Genomic DNA, 22,737 nt, shown 5'->3' on the forward strand with positions numbered 1-22,737 from the left:
TTTTACTCTATCTGATACAAATTTCAGTTTGTTGAGCGGTTCATTTAGTCATTTTTAAGGGCCCCTCCCTACTGTGGGCCTGGGTAATCAATAACCCACCCCCCCGTGCCATGCCCATGCCACTACCATTTCCAAGTACCTTATACAACCTAGCTTAAAAAATACAGCAATGCCCCTTTAATGGATAGAGAATACAGTCAAATAGAGTTTTATTAATTTAGATTGTGTTGTAAAAATCTTAATCATGCTGATCGAAGTGTTAATTTTTTATTTTTTAAAATGCAAAAAAGGGAAAATATTTATCATCATGAGGAACAGCTTTATGAATGAATGCTGACCTTTGTACTGAAAAACCTAAAGAAAACAGACAATAGAGTCCTTGGACTCCCCACAAAGGTAAATGTGTGCTCCAAACCAATGCAAGGAACCTGTTTTGCTGTGGACCGTACCAAACTGAGGGATCTTGGACATTTAATTGGTAATTTAGTCTTAAGTTTGGCTCCACTAGCCCGCCTTCTGTGCATGTCTTCACTCTGAGCTCTCACGTCAGTGCCTATAACGAGGCCTGACTTTAACAAAGAAAGGAGATGAAATGTGTCACCCATATTATTATATGGTCGTGGTTTCAGCAAGTAAAAAATAACGGTGTATCTCCACAGGACTCACCAAGAAACGTTTAAACATGGAATGTTTTTGGACTTCACTGGAATTTCCTTCACATACCCCGCACCACAAAGATCCAGAATTCCAAAAGAAAAGAAAAACTGCAAATCCAGTTCATTCTTCCCCTCTTTAAGGTCTGTTAAAGGGGAACGCCGCTGAATTCCAGCATTCACATTATGGCCTCATACAGTTAACATGTGGCGTGAATTTGAGCTGGCCTTCCCCTTTATGGTTTCTGCTACACTAGTGTTTCTCCCATAATACACTACAGAAATATCCAGAGACATATGTATATATATAAAAACATTATCATCATCATCATCATCATTATCATCATCATCATCAGTAGTACTTAGAGTAGAGTAGAGTAGTAGTAGTAGAGTAACAAGTAAGAAGAAGGAACAGTATTGTACTTATATCATTATCATCACTTTTTCAGTGGTTGTTTAACCTTGAGGGACTTTAGGCTCATCCTTTGGTGGAACCCGACAGAATGGGAGAGGAGTTAGCGCCAGAACCAGCTGTGTGTGTATTTTGTGTGTCACTGGATGTGTTTGTGTGTGTGAGTGTGTCTCTTTGTCAAAAAGAAACGTGGGATTTGTATGACCTGGATACTCTTTCTCTTGTTAGCTCTGTCATCTCATATTTACATTAAATATGTACCTGCTGTTTGTGTGCATGTGAGGGTCAGTGTGTCTGGTTTATGTGGCAATAGTTTTGGGACATTTGTGTGAAATTGCTTCCTTTGTTTATTAATGGATTGTGCTATCCACGCATGACATAAGCATCTCTGACCAAAAGATAAATACGAGGCCACAGTACAGACTCTGACTCCATTTGTTAAATATCAAGACAAGTTAGACACATGTTGAACTTGGATTGTGTTGCACCAAAAAGAGATTTTATATCTCTTATTTTCAAGCTGATTTGAAGTGGCCAGCTACCAGTTTTGGGTACTGACCTGCAGTTTAATAAACCAGTTGTTATTTCATATGGCAATCTGCACTTTTGGACAATATTCATCTGCAGATCTGCAAAATAATGTGTGTACAGCAAAAAGTGAACCAGTTTCACACAACTATGTCAGAAAAAAAGGGTTTTTACCTTGGATCACTGAGACTGTGCTTTTTTTTTTTACACCTTCTCGATGATACAAGATAAAAAGAACAGCTGTGTACCTTTTTTATCTGAACACTCCCAACACTTCACCATCGACCTCATGTCTTCTCCCTGTCCCCTAACCCCTGTGTTATCCCATCTCTGTGGAGCAACACCTAGGTGGCGCTCTCCCCTGCTCCAGAGGAGGCCCCGCTGGGCTTTGGCTCAGGCTGGTCGGAGTGAGCCGTCTGTGGGGATGAGGGAGTGGGCGGATCCCCTCTCTCGCCTCGTTCCTGTAGGTTGCGCTGGTTTCTTGCAGCCTCGGTGAGCATCTGCATCCGGCGCTCCTGGTGCTCCTCAAGGCCTCGCCACAGCTCTGCCCGCTCCCTCTCTCGCTTCATCTCCCTGGAGAGGCAGAGAACAACGGAAAGAAGATTGTTATTTTACAAGGAAGACAACAAACTTCTAGGCACATTAATGAAGACAAAATGACCTTGCTTGCTTATTTATAATCATAACTGATTAGACAAAATAATCATAAAGTCATACATATAAGACTAAGAGATACATGGGAGCAAAATATTAAGCCATGCATACATTGCTGAGTGAAATTGTGAGTCAGCTTGTACCATAAATAGGTCATAGGAGTGTATCTCTCCCATTGCTCTTAAAAGTGTTTTGAAAATTCAAAACAGCAGACACAACTGTTAGTACAACCCCTGTTTATAATGTACTAAAATAAACCATTCTGCTAAATCTGAATTTTTCAATTTCCTCTAAGGAACGAAGGTTATTTTTTGATCACGAGGCAAGGCCACTGACATGACTTTAACTCTCTAACAATTAAGTTCAGTGGAAAAATAATCCAGAAACATGACCATCAGAACATTCCCCGTATGATCAGACGTATAAATAATGCACAGTCATTTATCTGTGCTACTAATTCCACAAGGCTCCCTACTTGGGCCCTTTTCAATAGCACGTATGTCATTGATCTCATGGCTCAGACCAGTTGTTCTCAACTGGTGGGTTGGGACCCAAATATGGGTCGCGAAGACCTTTTCAGTGGGTCATGGATGTGAGGAAAAATGTGCCAAATTGTCTGAGACTCTATAAAACATGCATATTTTGTCCTATTATATTGTTTTGTTAAAAAAATTAAAAATTTGGGTTGCAATTCTCCTTGAGGAGGTGATGGTGGGTCCCGTGACTCAACAAGTTGAGAACCACTGGTTTAGACCAGGAATGGGCAACTTTGGGAACCGTTATAATGTCATAAACAAAATCGTTAATGGTTCCTTTGGTATGTTTTACTCACATACTAGTTTTTTATATACATATGCATTTAATGTTTCATGTAAGAGATGTTTACAACAACAAGTAAAACCAGTTGTATCTGTAATCTTCAATTTTCCTTGAGATAAACAAAGTTTCTGTCTGTCTCTCTCTTGACTGGTTCAGTCACACTGAGTGTTATATATTAAAGGTTGTGTGTTCATGCACAACTACTATAAGTTTCCAATAAGTGACATCTTTAGTTCCCTACAGATACTGATTAAATGCTTTTGCTAAGGCGTCAGAAAATTATTAGCTTAAAAGTTGAACAATGCACTACCTTGAAATTTTTGGTTAAATTCAGGGGTGGAAAGAAACGAATTACATTTACTCAAATTGCTGTAATTGACTCGATTTTTGTGTACTTGTACTTTTTTGAGTAGTTTTTAAAAACACTGTTTTTACTTTTACAGTATATCTCGGGGGAAGTGCTGTACTTCACTACAATTTAAAAAGCATGAAGTACTGAGTAAAAAATAAACACTAAAAGCCAAAATTAGAAGGTTCAAGCTTTCTGTCCACAACAAGAAAATGGTCAGTAGTTTGATTTTCACAGCATTTGACTGTCAGTAGCACATAAAAAGAAAATGAATCCAGGTTTCATGCCAAAATCGCAGTTGCATTTCACTTTTAGGTTTAGTCACACCTCATAATAAACAAGATGGATATCCCTGTGTTTTTGTTGTTATTGCACATAAAGGAAAGATCTTATTTCAGTGTACAAGCTCCGTTGGTATCAAAAGTAGACACTCAGTATTCAGCAGTTTAAAAAACTTTAAATGACTTACTTTTTACTTTTACTTGAGTAGATTTACTTTTACTTGTACTTGAGTAACACTGCGTGTCACGTGCACGCATGTTTGAATGGCACAAAATATTTTGTGAAGGCAGAGAGGATGTCCAAGACAAGATTCACATTCTGGGTGCCCATGCCCATCAAAAACTTCTGAAAACACTCAACAAGTCAAACAAACCTTTCAAAATGATCGACTCAGCATAAAAATAGTGGCAGAAATGCCCTCCATTGATAAACAGACAGTTTGGCAAATGGCAATAGTGTGTCAAAGTTGTTCTAAAACTTTTGACTCCTGATCTAAAGAAAAAACACAGGCAAATTTGTGCAGATATTTTGGATTAAACTAGAGGAAACCGATTTTTTTAGAAAGCTAATCATTTGCTGATGCCTTGGCAAAATCATGTGCATTTCATCAGTTGCAAGCAGTGACCTAAACTTACAGCAGTTGTGTGTAAATGCACAACCTTTAATAAATAACCAAAGATAATCATTGAAATGTTTCTGTTTTTCATTGCAGATTTGATCATGCTTTCCTCATTTTTGCAATTTCTTGGTATTTGAAATTAACTTAAAGGCCACGTGTGGCCCCGGGCTGCCAGTTACCCACCACCGATTTCAAAAGATAACATCTTACTGAACACTATGGCTAGTCAGACCTCTCAGAAACACTTAAAAACACACTGACAAAACAATATCTGCCCTGAAACATTTCAGCATAAAGACTGCAGTATCTGTGGTCATGGGATTGGCTGATGAGCAGCTTTTCCTGGGCCACAGGAAAAGAGGCGAGGGGACATTTGTTTATTGACTCTGTTACTACAGAAGAGGCATCCCTACAGGTTTAGTGCAGTTCCGGGAGCTGGTGATGACTGTGGCGTGATGATTCAAAAATACCTCAATGATTAAAGTATACAGTAACTTCCTCTGCCCAGTGGTGGGTGTATGGCTTCTGCCTAAGTAAACACAACACTGCAACTCCACTGTGCAACCCAAATCAAACTCCTGGTCTTAAGATGCTTCTATATGGCTTTACATTTTTAAAAGCAGCATCAGAATGGTTAAAGACATGCATTAAACTACTCTACCTGCATTTTTTGTGCTGGTGTATGTCTTAATCACACAAGACAGACTTCATATACACTCACTGATCATTTCATTAGGTATACCTCTTTACGACTGCTCATTAACATAAAATCAGCCATTCAGGCGTGCAGACATGGCTTTAAACATGGCACAGATGTTGGCCCATAGTTTTTCCTGAGTATTTCTGATCCACTAGGATTTTCACCACCTCTAGGATTTACACAGAATGTTAGAAAAAGAGAATATTTCCAGTAATGTCTAGGCTGCTAATAGAGAGGCAACAAAAACTTGAAATAACCACTCGTTACAGTGAAGTTGTGGAGTTTAACACATCTACGGCAGCAACCACAGCGCTTTCAGCTAAGAGCAGATAAAAAAGGATACAGTTCGCACCGGCTCACCAAAATTGGACAGCAGAAGATTGAAAAAAGGCTGCCTGGTCTCAATTTCTGCTGCAGTATTCAAATTTCAAAGTCAGAATTTCGCATGAACAACAGAAAAGCTTCCCACTCCCCCAACAAAAACAGCCTGTCACAACAGAATCTAAATTTATAATTGCAATTCTGGTGCTTAGCTTGAAGTATGTCTACATGCCTAAATGAGCTGGTCGCTGCCATGTGATTGGCTGGTTAGATATTTGAGCTAATAAGCATTTGAAGAGCTATACCTTATAAAATTGATGAGAGTATACAAGTCAGTCATTTTTTAATGCTGTTTCCCCTGCCAACCATGAATTCACAGTCATGGGACTGATTAAGAAAGAAAATAAAAATATTCAACTTCTGCTTCAACTTAATTAAAAAATACCCACTATTATAAGACTGAAGCTGTATTATAAAGAGTATGTGCTCTTCAACAGATGACTTAAGCAATAATTCCAACATGAAATACAAAGTGATGCATAATGGAACAAATTCAGTTGAAAACATGACTTAAGAGTCCTCTATTACTTCCTCTTGTTGTCATTGATGTATCCAGTGACACAAATAAACACATACAAAAAGAGAGTGAGTCATACTCACTTCTGTTTCTCCACTTTGTAGGAGGCAGTGAGGTCATCAAACAACTTGCTGTTCATCTCCATGAAGGTCTTCAGCACGTTGTAGATCAGGGACACGATGGTCCTGCAGGGCCAGAATGAGAGGATAATGAACTTTGATGTTTAGTCCAGGGCCAAGAGGTGAACGTCAAAGAATAAAAGTCAGTTTTGGGAGGGTTAATTCACTGGAAACTTCATGTGATGCCTGAATAATTACACTTGGGTCATTCACGGGTAAGCAGCCACTGTTAAACTAAACGGTAAGAAATATGGTTCAGTATGAGAGGAGGAAGGACTGCGGTTACCTGACCCCGACCCAGTAAAAAGGGTTTAAAAGGCTTTAAAATTAAAAATTTACTTTTAACCTCTTTAAAGCCTGATACCTCAAATAATAGCCAGAAAATTCTAAATTCTATTTTTTTGGAAATGTGGAAATGAGATGTTTATTAAACTGAAATCCAGAAAAAGTAATAAGGCCATACAATTTCACATATACATTTTTTGTACCACATTTGATATATTAGGAATTGTTTGAAACTGAGAATCCACCAGAGGGCATTTTTATAATTTATATGATTGGATACACTTTTTTGGGGGGGGAATTGTTCATCATTTTGATTAAAGAGAGGTATCAAAAAAGTGTATATCAAATATTAAAGGGTTAAAAATAGTAAAACTTTGTACATCTTAAAAGTATTATTGTTGGTTATAAGATGCAGATGCAGAATCTACCTCCCACAGTGCCAAAATTGAGTGACTAAAAGACTGAAACAAGAGTACATTATGGAGAAAATGGCTGCACAAGGGATATCTTTCTACATAGATGGGCACCTCTGACTCTGTACTTGGCTGAATAGAGAAATATCTTTCATTTTTGTTATCATGATTATAGATTTTATTCACATTTGCTACTTATCTAGATATTAATTTTCTTTCTGAGACCAAAAAGTTAACAATAATTGAAAATGTTGGTGTTGGAAGAGCTCCTTTTGTCAAGGAAGGTTCAATACAGTATGTAATAAATTTTCAACTTTAATTCTAAATGAAACTAGTTAAAAAATAGTAAAACGTCCCATTCATCATGTCATTTGCTTGTAAAGACATCTGCTTAAATTTCATTCTGTTTGCCAACAAGCTAAAATTTACTCACATGAAGTCTACTGTTTATATATCTCAATTACATTTATTCAGTGGCTAAACAACAGGTGGAGTTATGAATCAAGATTAGATGGAGGACATATGACTAGCTTATGAAACAAAATTTTGACTGATGCCTTCGCCTGCTGACAGTAAAGTTTATTTTGTCATAAATAGAGCCCCCAGTATGGTATGTTCAATACGATCGGAAGAGTTTGATATTAAAGTATTTATTATCCAAAAAGTAACAGAGCTGACTTAAGCTGACCTGAACAGTTATAAATCTGCAGCTCATGAGTCTCTTAAGTGAGCAGTTTTGGCTCTTTAAGGTTGACCTGAAAAATAAAAAACTTCCTTAAAACTCTTAGAAAGGTAACAACTGTCATCAGTAGAGATTCATTGCAAGTCACATCAATAAATTTAATGATTTGGCTTTAATTGCCAAACTTAATGATTTTTTTAAATCTGTATATTATTACTGTTGGGTGAAAATAATGTGGTTAAGAGAAAGAGAACAGAGGAGGTCCAGTGGCAGTCTCTTCAGTAAGTTCATTCATTGAGCTGAGCTGTCTTGTGTTGAAACTGAAGCTTCTTATCTCGTCGTTTTAACAGTTTTCTTCAGTGGCTTCCTGCTGATGCTCTTCCACACTTGTATTTTATGACGATTATTGTGATATGGGCCATCATCGGTGAGCCTAACACACACGGATCATATGCTGAGATAACATAATCGCTTGTGACACTTGTCCAAACGTGGGTGTTATATTTATTCACTCTTTCATTTTATTTCATTTCAGCCATGGATCAGTTCATCTATGGTTTTACCTTTCATCCCTGGTTTTGGATTGAGGCTCTCACAAAAGTATTTTCAAGACAATATGGCTCTTGCACAGAATAAGGCTGAGCACCAATGGACTAGAAACTTAAATCAAAATGTGTTACACATCAGTTGTATAGATTTGCGTGTTTATGGGTGAGCCACTGACTGGTTCCAGTGCTCCTTGGAGACTCTGTAGAGGGTGGCGAATACGAGCGGCAGGATGACTTGACAGTTCTCCTCGATCAGGCTGAGGATGTATTCGTTGTTCCAGAAGTAAAGAGCCCGCTCCGCTACCTGAAACAATCACAGAGAAACATGTGTTCCTTTTGGAAATCATGCATCTCACAGACTTTTCTGTGACTCCATTACTGCACTGATTTATATGTCTTCAAGTCAGGTACTGTTATCAAGATTATTGTTTCAACAACTATGTATTCCACAATGAGGTTTAGGCCTCCTTTTTTCTAATTATTCAGTTTTTAAGTGTTAATCAAACGTTCCTTTGTTTGTCTGAGAGAGGTGCTGTTTACCTGGAAGTGAGGGCTGGAGATGCACGCTGCAATCTGTTTGAAGAGAGGCTCCTGGACGCGGATGAACTGAGACGGCTCGATAACATCCAGGATCTCCTCAATCTCCCCAAGGAACATAACCTTTAAAACACAGACACAACAAAGCACATACTTTTGTAATTTATACATAGGGTTGGACCATGAAAGACTACTTTCTGGAGGAGAGATTTTAAAATGGGTTACAAAAATAGAAGTTCTTCAAGAACAACAGAATTTTAAGTAATCATCTGTAGCACTGCCAAATATTTCAGCTGATTTTTATAAGTGAATGAAACCTCAGCGTGAGAGCAGCCTCACCTCTTTCTGCGTGCAAGTTTTTGGCCAGTACTTGAGCAGGCCTCTGATAATCTGCAGAGAAAATAAGCAGTGCATTAATATCAGTGTACACTACAGCCATTAGTTCAGCAGGGTAGCTGGCTAGCATCCATTTATGCCATCTTCATTAGCCCCTTTTATACTCTGCCTCATGCATTAAAAACTACGTTATTAGATTGGTACTGAGTCTTATTTCTACTGTACTGATACTTAACACAGGCACACTGTTTCAACCTCAGACCACCAATTTAAATAAATATACGTTGGCACATGCTGAGGAGGGAGTTCATGTTTTTTTTTTAATTGGTGCTACAACCAACCAATTTTTAAACACAAGGTAAATACAAATTCCACCACCAGGGGGCTTTCAACCAAAACAACAACAAATTATAAGGAGTACAGTCCAGGGCTGCCCAGCTCCAATGTTTACTTCTTGTACCTCAGAACAACACCGTTATTTTTTCATTCATAATTCTCATAATGAGGGAGGAATGCCCCAAAAAATGGCTCTTCCTGATTGCGCTGGAAGCAGTCTCAGAATGTGCATGTGTGCTGGGAGAGACTTTAGCAAGCATTTGAAACTGGAGGTACCTTTTTCAGTGCATTTCATGAGATACTTATGGATTAAAACAAAATGTCTAATCTCTGTGAAGTAAACTCCCCTCATGAGATGCTCAGAAACTTAGCTGCCTTATGTGTGATTGGATTCACTTTCTTAGGAAGCCTCCATTAAAAGACACATCCCAAAACCTTTCTAAAGATTAAGAATTTCTCTGTCTTTGAAAATTTTAGGAAATTTTTGAGATACCGTTAGACCTCTGTTGAAAAAATGTGTAACATAAGGAAGGTCAATTTTTAAATTAATATAGATATTTTAGTGCAGAAATTCTACATACTGTATCCTAAAGAAATGCCAGCTTTTTAAGCAGAATCACAGAAATGATGGCAAACAAACATTTCAAGAACATCATCCTTCAAATCTAATGAGCAAATGTGTGATTATAATAGATTAAAAAACTCTTACATATTCAGTCACTGTAGCATCTTTCTCCATAAACTGCACCACACAGTAGGCCAGCTGCAAGGACAGAAGAGATGAGGTTAGAACACACACACACACCATCACAAAAATCACACACATTCCCTGAAGCTGTCAAGGAGACAAGAGGGATCTTAGCGCTTATCCCTCAGGATTACACACTGTTAAAGATCGGAAAGACAAGTTTTCCAAGGGGGTGTGTGTGTGTCAGAACTGTGTATGTGTCTACTTCTACATCAGCTCTTTCTCCTCTTATAAGATCTGCAATCATTGGTTATTATTCAGGAAGTGTGTGCGTTCATGCATGTGTGCATGTGTGTGTTTTTGCGGTTGCCCCCTCCAACCAGGCCAGTTACCTTGGCAAGTGGGCACCGTGGCGACGGTGACTGTGTGTGCGTGTGTTTACTTCGGAAGGAGTGATGTCACACATGAGAAGTCCCTGAAGGCAATGTGAGATAGAGTTTAGACCTCTTGTCTCTGACTCTGCTGCTTTCCTCTTTGGTCCTAATTTATGCCTTTTGTTTAACTTAGGAATGCACATTTTCTGGCTCTAAATTTAACAAGTTCCAATGTCATAAAAAAAAGCACAACCCCAATTCCAAAAAAGTTGAAGCTCTGTGCAAAATGTAAATAAAAGGAAAGCAATTACATGCAAATCTAAAAAAAAAAATCCATTCTATTCACAACAGAACATGAACAATTAGTAGATTCTTAAACTGAGCATTTTACCAGCTCTAAAAGATAGCTAATTTTTAATTTGATGGCAGCAACACATCTCAAAAAAGTAGGGACAGGGCAATAAAAGGCTGGAAAAGTAAGTGATACTAATAAAAAAACAGCTGGAGGAGCATTTGCAACTACTTAGGTTAAGTGGCAACAGGTCAGTAACATTACTGGGTATAAAAGGAGCATTTTAGAGAGGCGGAGTTTCTCAGAGGTAGAGATGGGCAGAGGTTCACCAATCTGTGAACTGCATCTAAAAGTTAAGGAACAATTTTGGAAAAAAGTTCCTCAGTTTCAAATTGTAAAGACTTTAAACATCCCACCAACTACAGTCCATAACATCATCAAAAGATTTAAAGAATCTGGAGAAATCTCTGTGTTGAAGGGAGAAGTCTAAAGGCCAATATTGGATGCTTTGGGCCCTCATTGCATTTAAAACAGGCATGATTCTGTACAGGAAATCACTGCATGGGTTCAGGAACACTTCCAGGAATTATCACTGTCAACACTGCTCACAAATGCAACACAAAGCTGCATCATGCAAAGAGTTATATGTAAAGACAATCCAGAGATGTGCTGTTTCCTCTCATTTAAAGCTCATTTAAATGGACTGTGGCAAAATGGAAAACTGTTCTGTGGTTGGACGAATCAAAAATTGAAATTATTTTTGGAAACCACAGACACCGTGCCCTGCAGACTAAAGAGGAGAGGGATAATCTAGCTTGTTATCAGCTCTCAGTTCAAGTCTGAACAGCCTGGGCAGCTGGAATGCTACATCAAACAAGAATGGGACAACATTCTTCTCCAACACTCCTCATGTCTCCTCACTTCCCAGATATTTACAAAGTGCTGTTAAAACAAGAGAGGATGCTACACAATGGTTAACACGGCCTGTCCCTACTTTTTTGAGACGTGTTGCTGCCGTCAAATTCAAAATGAGATCATATTTGCCATGAAACGGAACAATTTTCTGGTTTTCATCATCTGATGTGTTATTCATGTTCTACTGTGAATAAAATATGAGTTTAAGAGATTTGCAAATCGCTGCATTCTATTTTTTTACACTTTACAAGGCGCTCCAACTTTTTTGGAATTGGGATTGTATACTACATATTCTGGTTGGACAGAGTTTGCAGAGAAATGACAGTATGTAGAAGTTGTGTACTGTCAGACTGTTGATGTGTGTTTTTAATCCCTCTGTAGGACAGTCTGCCTCTCATTCTCTTTGTAGTATTCTCCTTTGTCTCAGCTGTGACCTGAGGCTCCATTGTCTGTCTCTGTGTCTGTCTGGCTTTCACATCTTCCACAACTATCATCTTTTTTTCCCCTTTCTACTTTCTTTTCATTGTTGTGCGCCACCTTTTTTTTCTCCTCTCATTTCATCCCTGACTGTCCCGTCCCTTACTCGCACCACAACATAGTTACAGAAGGCTAAAAAAAGGGATGGCAAGCTTGAAAAGCAGGAAAAGAGAAGGATTAAAACAAAGGTGCTGATGGGTCTAACTATTTAAAGCATTAGAGAGGGATTAGAGAAACTGCTTGGGGTAAATATAGCGTTGGATTCTGTTGTCAGGCCAGGCTTTGTGGGTGCAGGAGGCCGTTGTTAGGCTAAGGATTATGGACACTGAAAACTTTAAGGCTGGGATTTTACCAATATTGATTCGTCAAGGTGACATGTCGAAACAGGGTCTATTTTTGGGGATGAAGTCACTCACTGCTGCTTTCTTGACTTTGAATTTGTCACAACCTGCACATGAAAAAGCAGCCTTTCAAGATTTCCCACCTCTTTTTACAACTTTTTTAAAAGAGATAATGTTTCTTAAAATCTGAAAAAATCATGCTGAATTATTCAAAGAGTTACAGTTTTAAGTTTCTCAGCTGCAGCCTTTTGCGGGGGTCCTAGCATACCACTGATTAATGCAGTGCTAACTTCATATTAGTTGTTTATTTGAGCGCTCTTAGCTCTGTAAAGCTGGCTTATAATGAGAGATATGAGAATACTTTTTAGCCTTTAGGTCCACAAATCAAAATATCTGCCTCTTTTAGGTTATTAAGTTAAGACCTGGCAAGCTAGCAAGCATGGCAGTTAGCTTCCACCTGGAAATCTGTAGCTTGTTAGCCTAGCTTGGTGGGCTTAACATTGATAATTGCTACGATATGTATGCTTAGTTATGCTATCTGACAGTACTACCTATTTAGAAACGAATATTTGTGTTCGTTTCATATTCTACAAACAAGTTATTTCAAGCTAGCATTAAGCTAGCTGTCTGCTTTGGAGTTAGCCTTGCAAAGCAGAAGGATTGGCCAGATTCCATGTCTGTCATCTTGCAGACTTCTGTCGGTGTAGCGTTTAGCTCTGATGTAGCTATAGTGCAGCGGCAGTGTTATCAGAACTGGACCAGGTCTCTTTAATAAATTAAGAGGTAAAACAGCACTGAAAGTTTTGCATGACAGAAAAGATGCTTTCGTTTTCCCCCTTACCTGCTTCAGCATGTATCTGTGATAGTTAAAGGTGGGGTTCACTTGCACAGTGGCCGGCATACAATGGCTGCTGCCAGTGTAGCATTTAGCTTGATCATAGCTATAGTATAACAGCAGTTTTATCCGATCTGGGCCACATATCTTCATTAAAACAACAGCAAAGAGCTGAAAGCTTCTCTTGGTTCTCTTGGTTTTATCCACCAACAAGCTCATCTGTTCATTAACAGCGGCAGATCCTGCCTGACTATCTCGTTTTGTCTTGTCGCTCTGATAGGCCTGTAATGATTGTGACAGACAAAGCAGTCATCCAATCACCTTTTGAGATTTTTTGTTAAAGGCCCTGCCCTTCCCAAATGCTTTGCATGGTAGATTTTCCAGATTAATGTTAAATATATCCATGCAAACGGTAAAGGAAACAGTCTATCTGGTGTGTCAGCTTACCTTGACCCCAGACCCCATTTGAGGCTGATCTAAACAGCATTCAAAAAGGTATTTATATCCTGGAGAGTGCAAATTTAGAGAGGACTATAACAGCAGAAAAATATTTATAACTAAAAAGAGATAAAATTGCAAAAGTACTGCGATTGCTTTTTGAAACCATACTGTGAAACTATCATGGTGGCTACACAATATATCCCTGACAGCTGTTACTGCAATTTGGTTACGTAAATATAAATGAGAAAACCCTTCACCATTTACAGGAAGAGTGATTCATCTGTATCTCATCATATAAGAAACCTTTAAGATGAATAAAAAGTGCTGCGAATGCTTTATATTTTAATATTTAGATCCAGAAGTGGGTCACTCCTTCGCAGATACGCCCACTGAGTGCAAAACTGCTGTCCACCAGCACTGTATCCCCTGTGACCCTGTCAGACTCAGTGTGTGTTTTAGTGTGTGAATAATGTATGTGTGTGAACCACAGGGAGGGAAACGGGGAGGAGAAATGTAGGGCACGGTGGTGCTAAGGCCCAGAACACACATTTACTCAAACACTAATACTCACATTCATATACATGGGGTTATATGATGGAGAATGAGTTCTATCTTGTTTTTAATCAGTCATTGCCCAAAAAATGCATGCACGAAAGAGTGGCTGCCATATGTGTCAACAAATCCTGCAAAAACTCAGACAGACATATAACCAGATCAGAGAAACCACACACTAGTCTGTTATTTAAAGGTGAGTCCATCTTTCAGCCATATTACCAGTGACTCAACTGCGCCCCCTAGTGGTGCATTTTATACACTGCAATCCCTTACTACTACTTTCATTTGAAAGATTTTTTTTTTAGAGTACATTAATAACTTTAAATATATCCTTAATTTGACATAGTCAAGCTAATTTAGACATTGCTATCCACAAGACCACAGACATTATGAGAAAATATTTTGGTGATACTGTCAGTATGATTGCTCCTTGAGTTTAGCACAGACTAGAACATGCAGAGGCAGCATGCAGAAGGTGAACTGTCCTCAGTTTGATTTTATTTAAGTTAAGGGAGTATGGTCTCCAAAGCTGACAGTAAAGCACATCTAACTCACTGGAAGAACTGCAGAACCATAAATTATTTGGTGTTTCATAGGTGCACTTAAATATAAATGTACAGTAGTTTCACAGGAGTTTGTAAATGCCTAGAAAACACACAAACCCGCCCAAAAATCAAGACATACTTCCAAAGGTAATTTTTTTTTTGTAATTGGATTTGTTAAGGTTAAAAATTGCGTCATAATGCCGGGAATTTTGGCTTACATAATAGCATCCATGATCAATGTTTACCCCTATAATCGATGAAATATATGTCTATGTAGGCACAAAATCAAGCCTTAACATCAAATTTTGGTGGTTTATAAATGAAAAGCAGTGCCAGTTGGCAGCATATTTAAAGCAAATAAGGTATTTGAAATTTATTTCTTAAAGTCTGATGGCTCTGCTCAGTTCATTCATTAATAGATATATTTTTATCTTTAAGGACGACAACTTTCCTGATTGTTTTACCTGCTAATATGGATGTCCCTGAAATGCTATACATATTTTCCTACCATTACAACTGGCTTTGTAGCCTTTTTTATTGTTGCTGCTTTGTCTCTTTGTCTCCATCCATTCATCTTTTTCTACACTCTCAACACAGTTTTGGCGGATGGCTGTTCAACATTAGTCTGTTTGAGGTCTTCACCTGTTAAAAGGAGGTTTTCCCTTCTACCGTAAGTCTACCAAATGTTTCTTAGGGCTGGGCTCATGATGGATTAATGTTGGATCTTCATAAATAATATAAGGAACACTGTCTAGACCTGCTCTTTTTGTGAAGTATCATGAGATAACATTTGTTATGAACTGGAGCTGCACAAATAAAGACTAATTGAAGATTGATGTATCACCTTCTGTCCTCATGTTTGTACGCTGAATACAAACCTGTACCTATTCTCCCAACCAGTTTTCCTAGTTTGCCTTTCTGAGTTATTTCTTCCCAGCTATTTTCTGGAGCTGGCTGACTCTACTTGATTCCTTGTTTTTGGGTTTATGTTCAGTAATGTGTAGTAAAGTGTGATTTGCAACTGAAAGACTCTGGGCCTCATTCACCAATATCTGCCATCTTCTTTGTATTTAGGAGGATCCTAAGAGGCAAATTCATTAATCTCTTTTTAACCCCCTGAACTGCTCTCATCTGTGTTCTTATATTGTCGAATTAGCAAAGAAAAACCCTGCAGTAAGAACATGAGACTGCAGGAGTGTATGCGTGAGCAAGAGACACACAGGAACTTAAGTAAAGTAGAGAGACATCAGGAAGTAATTAAAATCTAAAAACAACTGGGCACCAATAACTGTCATTAAAAAGTTCTGTAGTAAGTGAAGAACTGCTTAAAATTAAACTAAAACAGGCCAATCCATATACTCTGATATTTCATAGCCCCAGTTGTGGATTAAAAATATACAACAGAAAAAGACAGATGAGACATCACATCACTCATTCAAACAGCGACGACAATCAGTGAAAACATTATTCTTTCAAACATATTTTTTCTGCTAGTTTGTGGTCCAGTGTGTCACAATAGGAGCTTGAATGAAGATGTGCCTCTGATGGGAAAATCAGTGAGCTATGCCACCTTATGGTAAAACCTCACAATTAAAGTTTACACAATAGTGTGACAAACATGATGGAAAAAATGGCAAAAAAAAAAAAAAAACCTCAACAAGAAAGGAGTTTCAAAAATATGACAGCAGAGGGAACAGAAAAAAAACTGAAAAAATTTCTGAAGACAATGGTGTAAAAAATGACTAAAAAGTGATGAAAACAGCGATGAAAATAAAGACAAAAACCTTTAAAAATGCCCCCAAAAAATAGTGAAAAAATAGCTGAAAAAAAAGATGAAAAAAGGTGGAAAAAAATTCTGAAAAACAACAAAAAATTGTGGGAGAAAAATATGAACAAAATTGATTTAAAAAATGATTTTAAAAATCACAAAAGAAATTATGAAAGAAAGCATGAAAAAATAAGAAAAAAGTGAAAAAATGAAGAAAAAAATTACAAAACTAATGCAAAAACAAAGACAAAAAAATGAATAAAAAATGGCAAAAAGATGAAAAAAATGAAGGAAAAATGTTGATAAAATGACAAAACAAAGACAAAAAAATGATGCAAAAAAACTGAATAAAAGAATGACAAAAAGATGAAAAAACTGAATAAAAGAAGCTGAAACTTTTAGAACAAGATGTGTGACAGATTAAGTCATATCCTTAAATCTGAGGGAGAAAAATCACTAGAATCAGAAGAGACATGATGATTTAAACTTATATGAAGTTTCAGAAACATGCATGATGGTGCATTCATTCTAAAGTTGGCACTGAGAAACAGTGGAACATGTTTAGATTTACTAAAGTATTTAAATGTCTCTGTGGAGGTGGGTCATCATTGATTTGAATAAGTATTGCCAAAGTGTTTAGATTATTTCATAATTTTACATCCTGCATGTTATACTCCTATAATTAACATAAAGTTGACAACATTTAATGCATTTATTTACTTTATGTAATAATAGAAACATGCTAAATCATTTAAAATTAATCACATTTTCCCCTGGTACGGGCTATCAGCACTCGCAGTGGTAGGGTTTTTATATTTTTCTCTTATCTACAGACAAACCCCTGACAAGAAAACTGTAGAGAACGAGCGGATCTTCTTAAAAACTGTTATTAAGAACACATTGGTGAAATGATTGGTGAATGAGGCCACATGTTCTTTCTTTTGAACTGCACCTGGTAACCACGTTACATCTCTGTGTTAGTGTCTCTTGTCTCGGCCACGTTCTTTTTCATCAACATTTCAGCGTTCCAGTGTGTGGAATAATGTCACTCACCTGCGCGTGGAAGATGGAAAGAGACTTTGCCGTGTGTAACGGGATAAGAACTCGAACCAGGAACTGCTTGTGTTCAGCCTTCAGGGGCAGGGCGAAACCATTAATGATGCTGGAGGGAAAAAAAAAGAAGATTTTTAGAGTTCCACTTTGGTACTTCACTCTCCAAATCTGGGCAGAGAACTATTTACCTATCAGTCTAGCTCTGCTGTACAAAGAAAAACTCATTCTGTTTTTACTTCTTCTAGAAAAAGTCTTTAGAAAAGTTTTACCCTGCCACTCTGTTGATTTAAGTTGCCAAATGCTGGAAAATTATAAGCAATAATTAGATTACCTGCTTCCAGCTAAACATCTTTTTTTTGTTTTGTTTTTTTTACCCAGTAAGTATTCATGAAAACAACCTAAAAAGGGAAAATTACAAAATTTAATAGTGCTACATTTTTGAGACCATGTAAATTTAATGCACAATTTACTCACTGATACTGAGGATAAACAAGAATACTTAATTTTTACATTATAGTTCTGTAAATTATTTTGAAAGGTTGTTTTATAACTCTTAGATGTTCCCCAACACTCTTCTTGACAATGCACAGTACATAGTCAACAGCTCACTGCTCATGAAGATTTTAGACTATTGTGGATAGTCTGATTTGCAAAGGTTCCTGAGCCTTCATTCTCTCACTCTGGTTCAGTTCACACAACCACAATCATGGGGAAGACTGCTGACTTGATAATAATTGGCACCCTTCACAATGAGGGTAAGCCACAGAAGGTCACTGCTGAGAGGGCAGGTTGTTCTCAGAGGCTGTATCAACGCATGGAAAGTTGACTGGAAGGTGCACAAACAACAGGAATGAGCTCAACGTTCAGACGACTTCCAAACAAAGCAGATTCAAGAACCTACGGCAACTTTTCACAGAGCTGGCTGAGGCTGGAGTCAGTGTATCAAGAGCTAACACACATAGATGTAACCAGGAAATAGGCTTGTAGTGTCATGTTCCCAGCCAGTCCTAACCCTCAGACAGCATTATAAGAGTCACACCTCGGCTAAGGAGACAAGAACTGGACTGTTGCTCAGTGGTCAAAAGTCTTGTTTTCAGAGGAAAGTAAAGTTTGATTTCGTTTGTAAAATCAAGATCCCAGAGTCTGGAGGAAGACCTGAGATGTTTAGAATCCAATGTGTTTGAAGTCTAGTGTGAAGTTTCCACAGTCAGTGATGGTTTGGGGTGTCATGTTATCTGCTGGTGTTGGTCCACTATGCTTTATCAAGTCCAGAGTCAACGATGTCAACTGTCTACCAGGAGATTTAGAGCACTTCATGTTTCTATCTGCAAAGCGTCTTTATGGAGCTTCTGATTTCCTTTCCTACGGGACTCGGCACCTGCCAACAGTGAAGCCACAACTACCAGGAAACTAGTTTGCTGACCATGGGACTACTACGTTTGATTGGCCAGCCAACTGGTCTGAGCTGAACCCCATAGAGAATCTCTGGGCTGTTGTCAAGAGGAATATGAGAGACTCAACAATACAGACAAGCTGAAGGCTGCTATCAGAGCAACCTGGGCTTCATAAACCCGCAGCAGTGCCATGGACTGATTGGCTCCAAATCACAGATGCACTAACTTGCATTCCAACTGAGTGCTTAAAGCATAAATGAGAATAATTTTCCAGATGGTCAACATTTTTGCATCATAAATCCTTTTTTGACAGATGTTTTGTGATATTCTAATATTTTGAGCTTTCTGCGAGCTGTAAGATGCAATCATCAAGATTAAAGCAAAAAGATGCTGAAATATTTCACTTTCACAAGATTCAGCTAGAATATACAGTACTGTGTAGAAGTTTTAGGCATGTAGAGCGCTAACGGTTCTTCACAGGTCCTGATGTTCCACAACCCCGGGCTGAAGAGAGGAGGGAGGGCAGCCAGAGTCAGTGTCGACACATTTGACATGTACGTGTGCTGCTCAGCAGCCAAGGTCGAGCTTAACAGTATTTCTTTTCTCTGGGCCTTTGCACCCCTGGTAATACGCCCAGCAACCATTAACAGTTTTCAGGTGCTAAGAACATACACATGACAACCTGGGGGTTGTGACAACCCTCCTACCTGGCCTAACAGTACCCTGGGCTATGTTTAGGCACCACATCTACTCATAACTCCACCCTAAAGCTGTGTTTTTTTGTTTTGTTTTGTTTTGTTTTGATCAGATTATTTTCCCACGCCCTTAGTAATGTCAAAGACATCCAGAGCATGACCTGGGTTGTGTCAAGCCTCCTTCCTGCCCGATGGGTCCCTCAGGTGGGTGTACTCGCCATTGCACGGCTTACTTCAGCCTCAAATTTCAGCCCAAACATGCCTAAAACTTCTGCACAATACTGTATAGAAAGTGCCAAGTCTTGAATTAAATCCCGGGGAAACCTCTTCTTTGAAATTCTAATATTTTTAGATGCACTTGTATGTTAAAGAACCAACAAACTGGCTCAAATATTGCCAAACTATTAAAAAATGACATCATATTGTAAAATGATATCGAGTTCTTGTATTGGCAATGTTTTATGAGTGTAAGTGTGAGTCTTTAGGCTTGGCATCTGCACCCAACACTGGTATCAGTATTAGTGCATCCATATAATTAAGATAGCCTGGTTTGTTCAAAAACTGAACTTTAAACGTGATTAAGTCTGGATAAATGTTTGAATATATGATACTAAAATAATTACAGTCACCAGATAAGCATTTAGCATGTTTACTATATCTATGCTCTGAGATGTTCAGCAACACTGCAGTTCAGAAACCTTACCAATAAATCAATTACTCTGAAATCATTACAGATTTCCAAAGATTTTGAATGAATAAAGATGCTGCTTGACACTCGGTATGTTAAATAAGAAATGCTCTTATTTTGTCAAGGTCATTGTCATTTTTCTCCACTTAGGAGATAAATGATGAGCAGATATTTTTTCTATAAAGTAAATCTTAATCTTGCTGATCCACATTAAATCCTGCAAATCTCAAAACCTCTGCTAGAATCTTCTTGATCCACTCGCTGCCTTCTTGAGATAGCAGGGCTGATGTATTCTTTTTGCTCACAACTGATCTTTCTTTGAAATTTATTTTCTCTATAGCAGTCCAAGTGAAAAACACCAGATTGAGAGGGAAGTTTTGGCCTGAATTATTTATCAAATCTACAATTCACATGAAGCATACACATTTGTCTGCTAGGCAGGATCTATTCTTGTCCTCTGTCCATTTCCAAGTGACTGGACAAATGTGTGGTCTGCTCTGCTCACTACTACACTGACACAGAAGGGAGAGTATGAGCAGCTGTAGCGTGGGAACTAAACTTTGAAACATTTATTTAGCAGCACTCTGACCCGTTTGTCAGTTCTCATGAACTACTTATCCGTCTACGTCAGTCAGTCTACCTGTCCGTCTGTTTGCCTTCATTTCTGATCCGCTGCTTACTCAAACATTCCCTCAGAAGAATCTCCCTCCTGCTGTTTCTCTGATCTCCCTCTCACCCCTAATTCTGAATCTTTTTGCTCTCTTTCTCTCTCCATACAATGCATACTCCCTCGCTCATCTCTCTCTTCCTGTCTCCTTGTGTGGGAGGAGCTAAAAATACCTCTGTTACCACCAACATGAATACAAACCTCTCTCTCCTCTTCTGCTCTCCCTCCTCCTTCCTCCACTTCTGACTCACTGTTCACTCACTCAACGTTTCTCCATCTATGTGTTTATCTCTCTCATTCCTCCATTTCTCCCTCCTTTCTCACCTTGGATTCTTCTTTTCCCACCTACATTTTATTTCTCTTCATTTACAAAGAGTCTTAACCCTGGACGTCAGTGTCCAGTTTTTAAATTTACTTTCTGAACAGGTGAGATTGTGGTTGTTATTTATAAAGTTTTAAAGGTTTTTTTTACGTACACCATTCTGCAATGTACTAGAGCTAGACTCTGTCTACATCTTTGTGAGTAACTGTGGTGTAATTAAATGGGTAAAAGTTTGTATTACTTGTTAACTAACAAACCAAAATTAACCTGAAACATGGATAGGCCAGATTTTTCACCCATCATCAGGCAGATCCATCAGGCAAAGCTCAGGTCTAAAACGACTGTGCCCCGCCTGAAGAGGGAATGGACCAATCAGCATCATTTGAGAAGAATGGGGCGGTAGTTACCGGCAAAGTTTAGTTGTACTGAGAGCAGATAGCAATGGCTGCCACCAGTGTAGTGAAAGTCTTTAATGTGGCTGTAGTATAGCTGCAGTATTATCAGAGCTGGGCCACATTTCTTTATCAAAATTCTCTCAGCAGAGGTTATGTTTTTGCCCTTCTCCCAGCAGCTCTCGACATGAGTTAGGTTCATCAACAAACTCCAATACACTGATAATAATCATCAGCAGTGCCTGTCTGTCAAGCTCGGGTTACTAATGGAGCTGGGCGTGCAAACTACCTCATTTTGTCTTGCTGCTATAATTTTCCCATCATACATGCGGTAGACAGAGGTCCAATCCCATCCAAAGATTAAAAAAAAAACGTCCTACCCTTCCCAATTATTGTACATTTCTGTACTTCTATAGCACCCTCAAGTGGACACAAAAGGAATGACAGTATTTTCAAACTCAGCAGGCTTTATTATCGCTGAGGTTGCTATTTGTTTGTGTATTTTTCAAGCATCAATCTCCGGTCCTGAAAAATGAAGCTATTGCAGAAGTGCAAAACTTTGCAATACAGCGAGTGTCCGACAGAGGCAGGCTGCTGAAACACCGGAAGTTACATACACAACACATGTTAAAGAGATGTTTTGTACACTAGAAATAAACAGGCTTACAGTCTGGTTAGAAAAAACAACCCAGTCTCATTAGCTAGTGTTGTCATATCCTCACACTGTAGGAGGGGGGGTTGAACTTTTTTGTACCACAATCGTTTTGTTTAGGAAAAACCTCACTGTGCACTGATCGGCGCGTCTCATTTGATTGATAGATAGCTTGACACTACCACGAGAAGGCTAGCTTTAGTGATAGCTAACCTGACAGGAAGTCCAGCACAGTGGGCGGGCTCTTGTCTGCCGTTAGGTTGAAGTTAAGATGATACGGCGATTTCAATACGGAAGCCGTCATGGTTTGGTTTGAATGAAAGAATGAAAAGTAGACAGCAAGTCTTTTGCTCTATTTAGCTTCATAAGGCCACTTGCTGCCTTTAGTCCTATTTTGGCTTGGCACTAGAACGGCAAAACTACATGGATTTTTTTTCTTTGAGACAACTTAAGCATAGTGGTTCTCAATGTGG

At 38.5% G+C, this 22,737-nt stretch overlaps 1 protein-coding gene across 1 annotated transcript in view; it reads right to left on the minus strand.

Annotated features, from left to right (window-relative positions):
- Positions 1–22,737, minus strand: part of ppp2r5b (protein phosphatase 2, regulatory subunit B', beta) — a 69,639-nt gene continuing 46,902 nt past the window's right edge. The window contains exons 7-13 of the mRNA XM_041780218.1: positions 17,455–17,563; positions 9,880–9,933; positions 8,838–8,888; positions 8,502–8,621; positions 8,138–8,265; positions 5,998–6,099; positions 1–2,166 (exon numbers count right to left, since the gene is read on the minus strand). Of these exons, the coding sequence (XP_041636152.1) occupies positions 1,938–2,166; positions 5,998–6,099; positions 8,138–8,265; positions 8,502–8,621; positions 8,838–8,888; positions 9,880–9,933; positions 17,455–17,563 (793 nt within the window). The 3' untranslated portion in view covers positions 1–1,937. The remainder of the gene's footprint in view (positions 2,167–5,997; positions 6,100–8,137; positions 8,266–8,501; positions 8,622–8,837; positions 8,889–9,879; positions 9,934–17,454; positions 17,564–22,737) is intronic.

Source organism: Cheilinus undulatus, linkage group 22, assembly GCF_018320785.1.
Source record: "Cheilinus undulatus linkage group 22, ASM1832078v1, whole genome shotgun sequence".
NCBI lineage: Eukaryota > Metazoa > Chordata > Actinopteri > Labriformes > Labridae > Cheilinus > Cheilinus undulatus.